Here is an 11,874-nt window from a genome sequence, read left to right on the forward strand (position 1 = left end):
AAAAAAAAAAAAAAAAAAAAAAAAAAAAAAGTTAGTTCTGCCCGCGGATGAGATGCTTTAGATTGGAAACTGGAACTTATTCCGGGATCAAGTGAAGGACCCACAAGGCCCCGAGATGCTGTGTGGGCCACCACTCCTGCCAAATCCCCCCGAAGCTGGGTGCGCTGAGCTTTCTGAGCTGAGACTTGGAAGCCAAGCGCTTTCCCTTTCTCTGGTTCTGCAGGGTGCCCAGCCTGTGGCCTTAGGGGCTCCTGAGAGGGGCTGGAGGGTCGCGATGCACATTGGACCCCCCCCCCACAGTGAGATATGGGGCTGGGTGGGGAAGAGGTTGCTGAAAAATAGCACAATGAAAAAGTCTTGGCTTAAGGCTTCTCTGGAAGGACATCTGGTGCCACCGTCAATTTTTCGTCAGTGGGACTCGCGTTTCACTTCCTTCTCACCTGCAGCTTTCTCATTTCTAGATCCAAGGTGAAAGCCAGATCTCCAGCGGTATTCGGTATAAAGGGGTCCTGGGAACTATCACCACTCTGGCGAAGACCGAAGGGCCCGTGAAGCTGTACAGCGGGCTGCCCGCCGGCCTGCAGAGGCAAATAAGCTTCGCCTCCCTCAGGATCGGCCTCTATGACACCGTCCAGGAGTTCTACACCTCGGAGAAAGACAGTAAGCAATGAGTGTTCCCGAGAGGGACAAGTACGTCCAGGGCTCAGCTCTGGTGTGTTAGTTTGTTTGTTTTTTAATGAGGGGATTGGGTTGTAGCTCAGTGGCTAGAGCACTTGCTTAGCTTTGGGAATCCTTGGGTTCAATCCTAACACCAAATTAAAAAAACCCAACACCCTCTAAAAAAGTAATGCACAGTAGTGGTCTTCATAACAAACTGGCAAAAAAAGAAATATCTTTTCTTTTGAACATCTTTCTGAACATCCATCTTCCCTAAATATGAGCTCTAGGCACCAAATTAATTAGAAAAATTTCAGAAGTATTCTGTTATGCCTACTCAGTTTATTTAGTAAGTTTTATTGAGCTGCCATGTACCAGAAACCATGCTAGATATGCAGGTGACAGGTATCCCCCTGGCAGGAGCCCTCTATTCAGAGTATGGGGCTGGTGGGGCAACAGTTAAGAGTTGGCTTCACACTGTTGCACAGGCCGTGTTGCAAGGCAGCGCAGGACATTGGGTGCTTGAAGAAGGCAAGTATTTGATGTGGCTGTGGGAACAGGGTCAGGAGGGAGTTCCCTGAGGAGTGAGTGCTTGAATCCAGCCCTGAAAGACCAGTGGGAGAATCCAAGCAAGATAGTGAGAAAAGGGCCGGGGGATTTAGCTCAGTGGTTCCGCAGGCGGTGTCTGCCTCACAAGTGCAAGGACCTGTGCTCAATCCCTGGTACCACAGGGGGGGAAAAAAAAAAGATAGTAAGAAAAGACCTTTCAAGCCATGTGAAGGTCATATACACTCAGAGAGGATTTTTTTTTCATGGAAGGTGGGGATGTGAGGCCAGAAAAGTGGGAAGATCTACTTCCCTACTTCCTATTATCTATCTTCTATTTTGTTCTTGATTTATCTCTCTTTTAAGGTTAGGAAGCAGAATTTGAAAGATTATTACAATTAGTCCTTGATGAGTAGATATTACTGAACCATGTATTTCCATATGGGAATAAATATATATTTTACTGAATGATATCTTTCTTCAGCAACATAAACTCATTTTTCAAAATTTCAAGGCACTAGTCACTTTATTAGTTTCTTTCTTCTAATTTTTTAACCCCTAGAAGCCTCCCTCCTAGAGAAGCCTTAACCTCCCTCCCTAGAAGCCTAATATTACTTGATGTCCATATTAAGACAATTTTTCTATTGGGCTTTTCTTAAGACCACTAAATCTAATGATAAATATTTTCATTGTTCAGAGGAAAACCAAACATCATAGTGACTGTTATTCTCTCAAGGTTGGAAAGTATTGAAAAACACAGTTAAACACAGGAAAGGAATAAGCCACTGTTTAAATGGGTAACATTTCCTTTTACCCTGAAAGTCTTAATTTAAAAAAAAAAAAAATCAGACAACCAGTCTTCTGGCCCAACTGTGGCCTGATACAGCTTTAGTATATAACCAACATGTGAACAAAGATTAGGGAAGTGGAAAATATATATGAATATAAAAATGTTAAGCACTACAAATTAAAAAGACACAGGGATGCTTTTGGGGTCTTTTTTCTCTTTAATAAGTCTTTTCTTCTCTGGATAGCAACACCTAGTTTGGGAAATAGGATCGCAGCTGGCTTAACCACTGGAGGAGTGGCAGTATTCATCGGACAGCCCACAGAGGTCGTGAAAGTCAGACTCCAGGCACAGAGCCATCTTCACGGCCTCAAACCACGCTACACTGGGACTTACAATGCTTACAGAATTATAGCTACAACAGAAAGCTTGAAAAGTCTTTGGAAAGGTAACTGCCAGGTGGATTTTTATCATCTTTAAAACACATATCCAGTGAATACCTTATCATAAGCTAGGATTACTAAACATGGTCTTTTCTTTTTTCTCCAGGGACTACTCCCAATCTGTTGAGAAATATTATCATCAATTGCACGGAGCTAGTAACGTATGACCTGATGAAGGGCGCCCTTGTGAGAAACAAGATACTAGCAGGTACCTTCATATTGTCTCTAATTAATACATCTACACTTCTATTATTTTATCTTAGAGCTTTCCTTAATTCCAAATGGTCTTCTCTTTAAAAAAATAGATAATTTTGAACATTAAATATAACTTTTTGAAACCTCCCCAAAAAAGACCCATGGCTCATATGTGAGAATTGTACTACAACAAATGTTTGTGTGGCAGTTTTGCTGCAACAAAAAAAAGCAACTGCATTTTTTATCAATATTATCCTCATTTAATACTAAAATGTGAACTGTTAGAAATATATTCTTTCCTGCACTGTATCCGAAAGAGATAGTTATCCAAAAACCTCACCGGTGATTTCACCTACCATAAAATACCTTCCTAGAAATAATGTAACAAGGGTTTCTAGGCACATTGAAGTTCTCCTTTGACAATGACTTTCATGCTACTAAAAAGCACTGGGTGCCTGTGTATCAGACACTGTGCCAGGCCTTGGTGCAAAGAGGAAGATGCATTTATAATCTGTTACACTGTGTATTATTGACTGTTTTCTTCTAGTGCAAGTACAACCTTGCTTATTTTATTTCTTTCCAAGACATCCATCTTGACCTCATGTTGTCAAGGACCTGACAGGTAACTAAAAACAAGCCACCTAGATGTCTGTTGACCTGTTTCACTGATCTGTTTTAGATGACATCCCCTGCCACTTACTGTCTGCTCTTATTGCTGGGTTTTGCACAACGCTTCTGTCCTCTCCTGTGGATGTGGTGAAAACCAGATTTATTAATTCTGCACCGGGACAGTATGTAAGTGTGCCCAGCTGCGCGATGACCATGCTCAACAAGGAAGGACCAACAGCTTTTTTCAAGGGGTAGGCTATGATCTTATCTGTAATGGTGTGTGCAGAGTGCCTATGTGCTTTGAGACTCCGTCTCATCTAAACAGCTGGCATGTAGCTTAGCAGCCTCGGTATATGCAGTGGACTTAGTGTCAACTTTTCCTCGCCATAGATTTTTCCAATTCACCAATTCAACTGAGCCAGAAAATAAAAACCCATGATAGTAAAAAAATTTCCAACCTTGCCCAGAAACATATTCCAAATCAGTACCTTGCCATCAGCCCCAATCTGTTGGAAATGTAGACCATATTTAAATCCCTTTCCCTTGTCCAGGAAGGAGATCTATAAACTAGTAGAAAAGTTGAGTAGAGGACTGTGAGCAAGCAAAACTTGATTTTCATTATTTTAACTTAATAGAATCAATTAAATAGATTCTATTAAAGCAAAGATAGAGAAAAGTCATTGCTACTGACCTAGAAAAGTAAACACTAGCTGGGCTCGGGAGCTCATCCCATGATCCCAGAACTCTCAGAGACTGGTGAAGAAGGACTGAAAACTGGAGCATAGCCTTAGGTAACTGACTGAACTAGTAATCTTGTCTCAAAATGTTAAAAACCTACTGCTGGACATTGTGGCACATGCTTGTAATCCCAGTATGCTAGAGACTGAAGCAGGAGCATTTTTCTGAGTTCAAAGCCAGCCTGAACTACATTGCTAGACCCTGCCTCTCTAAATAAATAAACAAACAAACAAATATTAAAAGGGCTATGGGTATAGCTCAGTATGAAGGCCCTGGATTGAATCCCTAGTACTACAAAAAAAAAAAAAAAAGGTGAAAACTATGTGATTTGGGTAAATATTACACTTACCTGGAAGCCACTATTGGACAATAGATTACATTTTTTCATAATGTAATATTATATTATATTGAAAACTACCTCCCTAAGAAAATATAGTTTGAACTACCTTATGAACATGTCCAATAAAGACTACATTAGTGGTAAAATAATAAGGGCAATGCCTCAAACTTTATAAGTTCCATACACGTTATTCAAAATATTCCAAGATTATCTGCACTTATGATGTGTTAATACAATTAATACACGTTGAAAATTAACTTAAAGTGGTTATACTAGTTATTAATCATTAAACACTTAACAACAATTTTATTCTTTTCAAAATGTGAAAACCTCTTAGGAGAGAATACTATAATAGTGGATTAACTCTGAAAGCATTCTGTGGCTCAGTAAAATAAGCCATATACAAAAAGACAAATACCATCAGATTCCATTTAAATGAGGTGCCTAGCATAGTTCAATGCCCAGGGAAAGAAAATGGAGTAGCAGTTACTGAGGCCGGAGAGCGGTGGACATGGGGAGTTAGCACTTAATTGGGTACAGAGATTCTTTTTTATGATTATTATTTAATGATTACATTCATCCTGAGGATTTGGTACATAGCACACTTTAATTTGTTTTTACTTCCTGTACTTCCCCTCCCCCACTTCATCTCTAGTTCCCCTTCCCCTTTATAGAGGGTCTGTCTCTGTATTTCATATTACCATATCTTTTATTTAACTCTTTGTTTATACTTTGGGTTTCTCATACAGGAGAAACCATTCGATACTTGTGTTTGTGTATCTAACTCATTTCACTTAACATATTATGGTCTCCAAGGCATCCACTTTCCTACAAATGACTCAAATTTATTCTTCTTTATGGCTGAGTAGAACTATCATGTATATGTACATTTTCTTTGTCATTCAACTATTGACAGACATATAGTGGGTACAAAGTTTGAGGTGACACAGAATGTGGAACCAGATGATGGTGTCGGATGCACACAATTATACATTTGAGGCATCTTAAAACTACACATTTTTAAATGGATAAAACCATGCATTCACAATAAAAACTCTATGCATCTTGGAGTCAAGAGAAATATATCAAGAGACCTGGGTGAAATAAAAAGTCCCATGGGAGTCACGTGATTTCTGTAGTCTACATTCTTTTAGGAGTAGATGCAAACCCTTCTGTAATATTTCATTGCTTCAAACAGGCATTCAAAATTGGTCAACAGAGGTAACAGAATTCTTAAAAATAACCCCCCAAAACCATAAACAGTCAAACAAACAAAAATCTATTTAAATCCTGATGGCCTCTTTAAGGACAAGAGTTGCGGAGATGGAGACAATCCTGACTCCTGACTCTGGACAGAGTCCACTTACTCATCCCTTCTTCACTTGCTCCTCCCACTTTCTCCTTTAATGGCTCCCTCCCTCCTGGCTGTCAAACAAAGAAGAAAAAAAAAGCAAAGAAAGAAAGAGTTACTGAAAACTATGCTTTGGTTTGGTGGCAGTGAAGGATATTTATGGATTTGCACAGATGGGATTGTTGAGATTTTGTTGTTTTGAAGCAGTATGGAACTTCTAGAGGAAACTTTATTTTTGGCAAAGGATAGATGATTTTGAGCATCTTCATTACAGAAGAGTAGCAAAATAAGAAACGTGAAGTGCCTGTACTTTACTAGCTTTAAGAATTTCAAATGGACTAATAAGAGTGGTTGCCCCGATTTTCCAGATTTGTGCCTTCCTTCCTGCGCCTCGCATCCTGGAACGTTATTATGTTCGTTTGCTTCGAGCAGCTGAAGCGAGAGCTGACGAAGTCAGGGCAGTCCGCGGACTACGCCGCCTAGTCAGCTTCCAGAAAAGGACGATACGTGGGGACATCTTTGCTGATGAGAAATTAATAAAAACAAAACCCCAAAGCCCAAAACTCTTTTTACTTCATTTCACCCTAAAAATATAAATTCCAGTAGGAATTTAAGAATTTAAATTCCTTTTGGCAAGAAAGTTTGGGACTTTCTTTCTTTCTTTCTTTCTTTCTTTCTTTCTTTCTTTCTTTCTTTCTTTCTTTCTAAGAAAACAAATTGTTTTGTTCTCAGTGCCTGCAGGAGAGAAAAGCATAATATTCAGTGTTTGCCATGGCAAATGAACGCCTGCAGTAATTGCATTTGATTGATCACTTTAGAGATGGCATCGCACAAGTGAATATGACGAACTTTAACATGTAGGAAAGGGAAAGCTGAGTGGAGCGCATCCTACATTTATAAATACTTTACAATGAACTTGTCAAAGAAAATGTCACTGTTTCCTTTTATTTATTAACCAGAATTGTCAGTTAATGTATTCAGTAAAGCATCGTGAATACCCTTTGAAGTCTATCTTCTGGGATCTACACCTGGATGTAAGAGCGAGGTTAATCTGAACACAGAACTGTCCGGTAGCAAGTGAAGCTCTTTAGAACCAATAGGCATAGGCTGACTCAGGGTTATTAGCACACACTTTGGATTTGTATAGGCCATAACTTGTGACATCTATGAGAGCCTCCAATCTGAGGCACTCTCTCCACTTGGGCATTGTTAGTGTTTGAGTCATGGTGTCTCTCCTAAAATCACATCATTTTGGCAATGGAAGATCCCTTTAGGAAGAAGAGGAAGAGTCTGAGATGAAAGTGAATTTTCATGGCATCTTTCAAGTGAAGCTAAATTGATCATTAGCACAAATAGTGAGCATTTTCATGACTATAAACCGAATGCTGAAGAGATAAGCAATGAGTTCACCAGAGATGGAGAGAAGTACAAGACAAAGCCCCACCTTGTTTGAAGACAAAGACAGGCAGAAGAAGGATCGGGAAGCTTAAAGGAAGTCAGGCGTCATTCCAGGTGCTTTACCTGGATCCGCATTATATTTGCTGCTGTGGTTTTTCTTCTTGACTTCCTGCTTGTTATAACAATTAGTTTTGTGTTACTGTTACAAAATACTGGGTACTCTGTAAAGAAAAGAGTTCACGGTTCTAGAGGTTCAAGTGCATGGTGTCAGCTTCTGCTCAGCTCTGGATGGCATCACAAAGCAGGGAGCCACGCAGAAGAGACCACCTGGTGTGACCAGAAGCAGGAGGTGGGGTGAGGCCAGGCTTGTTCTTTTTATAACAACCCTTTCTCCAGAAAACAACTCATTCTGATCCCACTTATTCATGAGAGGGGAGCACAGAGCCAGAGCTGCATGACCTAACTCCCTTCCATCAGGCCCCGCCTCTTAAATGTTCCACTCCCTCACACTGACACTGGGGACAGATCTACAGCACTGTTGTAGAGACCAAACTGACTCCATTTTGAAAAAAAAAATGACTCCATTTTGTGATCAGGCGACCACCCAGTTACTGGAAAAGCCTCGGAGTGCCCCTTTGACCCAGTTCTCAGAAAAACCCGCGACAGTGCTCGTAAACCATAACCAGGTGTCCTTCTCTGTTAATCTTGCAGGGAGGGACATCTGGCCCTGACCAATAGAATAGAAACACATCTACCTTTGCCCAATGTTAACCAATCAGGCACTTACCCATCTAGAAAGCCCTAGTTCTGCTTCCTTTGCTAATAAAAAGCCTGTTTGAAATGGGGTTCGGGGCTCTCGGTACAGAACTACTGCGTCCGTGAGGACCAGGGGTCCAGGCTCAAGCCTGCAATAAACTCCTTGTGTGATTGCATTGAACTCGACTCCTTGGTGGTCTTTAGGGATATCGCAATCTGGTCACAACACTGTCCCGTTTGTTACCTGTAAAAGTGTCTTCCATTATATGGCTTCATTGTCCGTAGCATTTTGTCCTTTCTACTTTATTACACGTTGGCACGATTTCATGTTGTCATGCAGCACCTCTCTCTTTTATGGTCTTCTGACCAAAAAGCCAGCATTGCCCACACTAGAAGTGCAGGGGAAGCCAGGCTTGGTGGTGCACGTAATTCCAGCTGTAAGCCCAGCTCTTGAGAGGCTGAGGCAGGAGGACTGTCACAGGTTTGGGGTCAGCCTACATTGCATAGAAAGTCCAAGGCCAGTCTGAACTGAATAGCAAGAACCTATCTCAAAAAACATACAAACAAACAAAAAAGATAGAAGAGCTGGAAAAATAACATAGCCCTGGACACATCATTGACCAATAACTGAAATGTTGTACAAAGAGCTCAGTCCTCTCAAGGCTCAGGTGAAGTAACTGTGAAGGATCAATACACACAGGGACGCTGTGACCTGATAGGGTCCAAGGGGGCCTCCTAAGGAGAATACGAGACCTCGAGTCACCCCGCGCATGCGCGCATGGGGCAGGTTGTAGGTTTACTGACCGACATCGCAGGAATCATAGGAATCATGTGTTGGGGGGAGGCATAAGGAAGGAAGCAGAGGCAAAAAGAAAGGATAGAGAGAGAGAGAGAGAAGTACACGCTCAGAACACTGAGTGACTGTGGACCCTCACATTATGGTCTGGGCTTCGGGTTTTTATGTGGTCTTGGGGTCTCTTCCTGCTGTCTGGCAGGCCACCCATTGGGTGGGCTAGGTCAGAGTGCACACCATTTGCATGCGTTTGAGGTTTAGAGGTGTCCTGCCCATAACAGGGCTGCTTCCTTGAGGATGGAAGTGTGTGGGAGGAAGCATGATTGACAGGTGAAAAGCATGGGCCCAGAGCCCAAATTGCAGGCTTATTATGTCTTCAAGATGCTTGGGAATTCTTTGGAAGGGAAAAAGGCGTGACAACCTTTTGTGTCCTAAAACTAAAGTTTGTTTTCTCTCTCTCCCTCTCCCTCTTTCTCTCTCTCTTTTGAGACAGGGTCTCCCTATGTAGTTCGGACCAGGCTTGAACTCACTATGTAGCACAGGCTGGCCTTAAACTTGCAGCAATCCTCCTGCCTCATCCTCTAGAGTGCTGAGATTACAGGTCTATGCCACCATGTTCAGCACTGAAGTTTTTCTTAAAAGTACAATTTTTAAATTATGGTTTTCCTCGTCTTTTCTATCTGCCTTTATTCTATCCTACCTCAGTATTTTGCTTAACAGCAAGACACTTCACAGGTGGACTTCACTTCCCTCCATCCCTAGGGTCCCTTAGGTGCATTTCCCGGGGCCACCTTCCAAGTGAATTGCAAATCCTCTTTTAAAGGCCTAATTCTGAGGGAACCCCCCAAACTAAAACAAACCACACCTTAGAGTAGTGTAATTCCTTCAGGAATCTAGCAACACCAAGGGTGCTGGACCACATCAGACAAAAAATAATTTGCTCTTCAAATATCTCACTACCTCACAACTCAGACAGATGGGCAACGGCCTGATGAAAGCTTTTCTGATCCTTCTCTTCAAATTAAAACCAAATATAAGAAAATCTGTCTTTCTCCCCCCAGACCTGACAGTGCGGTCCTGTCTTGGACTGGTCTGCTGGTCTCTTGCAGTATGTCAGTAAACTCTTAGCTATTCTATGTTCCTTGACTAGTGGTAAATTTTTTTTTTCCACTCATAGCACGGGTTCTTCACATGTGTGTCTCACATGGCAATTTCTTCGCTGGGATCTTGGTCAGGCAATGGCAATAGCTAATGGAGAGAAACAAGTTGCAATTCTTGACTCACAGAAAAGTCAGTCATTAGAAAATGTTTGGGAGTCTGAAGGCCCCAAGAGAGTGGTGAACAAAACAAGTACAGGCCCCCTCCCACACTATAAAAGTGTAACTGGCACCACAAAATGGAACTTTAAGACAAGTGACTTCTCCAAGCTTCTTGAGGCCTAGGGCATAAGTGGCCACCCCACCTCTCCTCAGCTCAATGAAATGTTGTGAGGCAGTAACTTCCAACCTGTCAGATGTTCTGAGTTTGTGTCTCACGATGCTGACTAATGGAGTTGAGGACAAAGGAGGTGAAGAGTAGGAAAGTTTCATTAAGAGAAAGTTCCTGAGAGGCAGGAGGGGTTCCAAAAATGGGTTGCCACTGAGTTCTTTGTTTAGGGGTTTTTTTATACAGCGGAATCATGTCACAAGTCACTTGGGTCAAACTAAAATCAATCCATAGGACTACATGTGCCATCACTTAGCTAATATCAATCTAGTAGAAAAACGGGATATGGAGCACAGAGAAGCAAAAGGCATTGCTGGAAGGTGTAGGAGGGAGAGTCAGTGTTCTGGTCATCTATCTATGTGTTTGCTAGATTGTTTAGGCTTCTTGGACCAGATAGTGCTGGTGACAGTACAGCTTTGAGCTATCGTTTATCTCTGAGAAGGCTTCAAGGGCTAGGCATCCGGTCTCCATTTTAGGGCCTCGTTTCTATCAACTCAGCCCTTGACCACTGGCCTGGTTTGTCTCAACTCTGTTCTATCTTGGGACTGGTCCATTTCTAGCTGCCTATCAATCTCTACCTTGTAAGACCTAGTGCCTTACTTCCACTCCGTGGAGCTTGAACAGCCTGAAGGCCTCCAAGATGCTGGGCCCACAGCCCAGCCAGTGCTCCAGGAGCTCGACAGAGGAATGAGAATCACCAGGAGAGGAACACAACAATAAGAAGACCTTTATTAGTCCGGCCAGACAGCACTCCCAGAGCCAAGTAGCTCAGAGAGGCACTAGCTCAGGGGCTGAGGTCCTTTTTATAGGGTTTTTCCAAACAAAAAGTTTAAACATAGGTCAGGGCATTCACAGAACTACCAGGGGATAAGATTCCAAACACACTGTTTATCTTATGGGGGGAGTGTTTTATGGTAACCTTTTGTCATACCATTTGTCCCTGGGTGGGCTGTTAACCAAATTAGCAATTAGCATATGAAGGTTTGATAAGGAGAGGGAGAAGGATAGTCTCTGGCCTATTGTCAGCCCAGCATAGAGTCACTTCAGCTGAGTCAGGTCCCACAACCTTAGTTATCTCTACCTTCGTTATCTGCAATAAAAGTACAGACTATGCAGATGCTGGCACCAGCAGTTCAAGTCCAATTTTATTTCCTTAGGCAAAAGAGAGAAAGGTCCCAGCCCTGGAAAGGATGTAGCAAGCCTGGGTATGTCTATTGTCTTGTTGTATTTCCCTTCCACTTTTCTTGCTAGAAAAGACCCTAATACACCTTTATGTGGTGAGGTGGTGATTTCAGATAAATAGGCCCCTCCATCTCCTTAGAGCTAAGTCTGAATAAATCCTTTTTCATGTTTCAAAATAAATGGCTTCTTTTAATCTGGTCAGCTGTGAGCAAATTAAGTTGAATGTATGGATCTAAGTGCCCAGTAACAAAAGGAGATATAAAGGACTCACCTAGTAGAAGACAGTAAAGAAGATTTACTGGGTGATGACAAAAGCTTTAGTGATATCTTCTGATAGAGAATACAACCTTAGGAAAACAGCACTCAAGAGGCCCAAGAATCATCATAAAGTTATTTTTTCTTTGTACACAAAGCAATGGCAAGAGTTAACAATATGCTACTTTGTTATTTAACAACGTAAGCCATTATCAGCAACAAGGTAAAAATAAGGTCCTCAGATCTCTTGTTTAGACATCTTGATTGCTTGTTTTTGTCTTTCTTTTGAAAAAGTAGGAATGTTTTTATTATGCAATACAGTACTACCTAGATTCATGA

General features: G+C 41.8%; 1 protein-coding gene across 1 annotated transcript in view; it reads left to right on the top strand.

Moving 5' to 3' along the window:
- Nucleotides 1-6,294, top strand: part of Ucp1 (uncoupling protein 1) — a 6,802-nt gene extending 508 nt beyond the window's left edge. The window contains exons 2-6 of the mRNA XM_010610906.2: nucleotides 462-660; nucleotides 2,238-2,438; nucleotides 2,540-2,641; nucleotides 3,308-3,488; nucleotides 6,035-6,294. Of these exons, the coding sequence (XP_010609208.1) occupies nucleotides 462-660; nucleotides 2,238-2,438; nucleotides 2,540-2,641; nucleotides 3,308-3,488; nucleotides 6,035-6,149 (798 nt within the window). The 3' untranslated portion in view covers nucleotides 6,150-6,294. The remainder of the gene's footprint in view (nucleotides 1-461; nucleotides 661-2,237; nucleotides 2,439-2,539; nucleotides 2,642-3,307; nucleotides 3,489-6,034) is intronic.
- Nucleotides 6,295-11,874: the final 5,580 nt, after the last annotated feature.

This window comes from Fukomys damarensis, unplaced genomic scaffold (assembly GCF_012274545.1).
Source record: "Fukomys damarensis isolate Sample0158 unplaced genomic scaffold, DMR_v1.0_HiC HiC_scaffold_38, whole genome shotgun sequence".
Taxonomy (NCBI): Eukaryota; Metazoa; Chordata; class Mammalia; order Rodentia; family Bathyergidae; genus Fukomys; species Fukomys damarensis.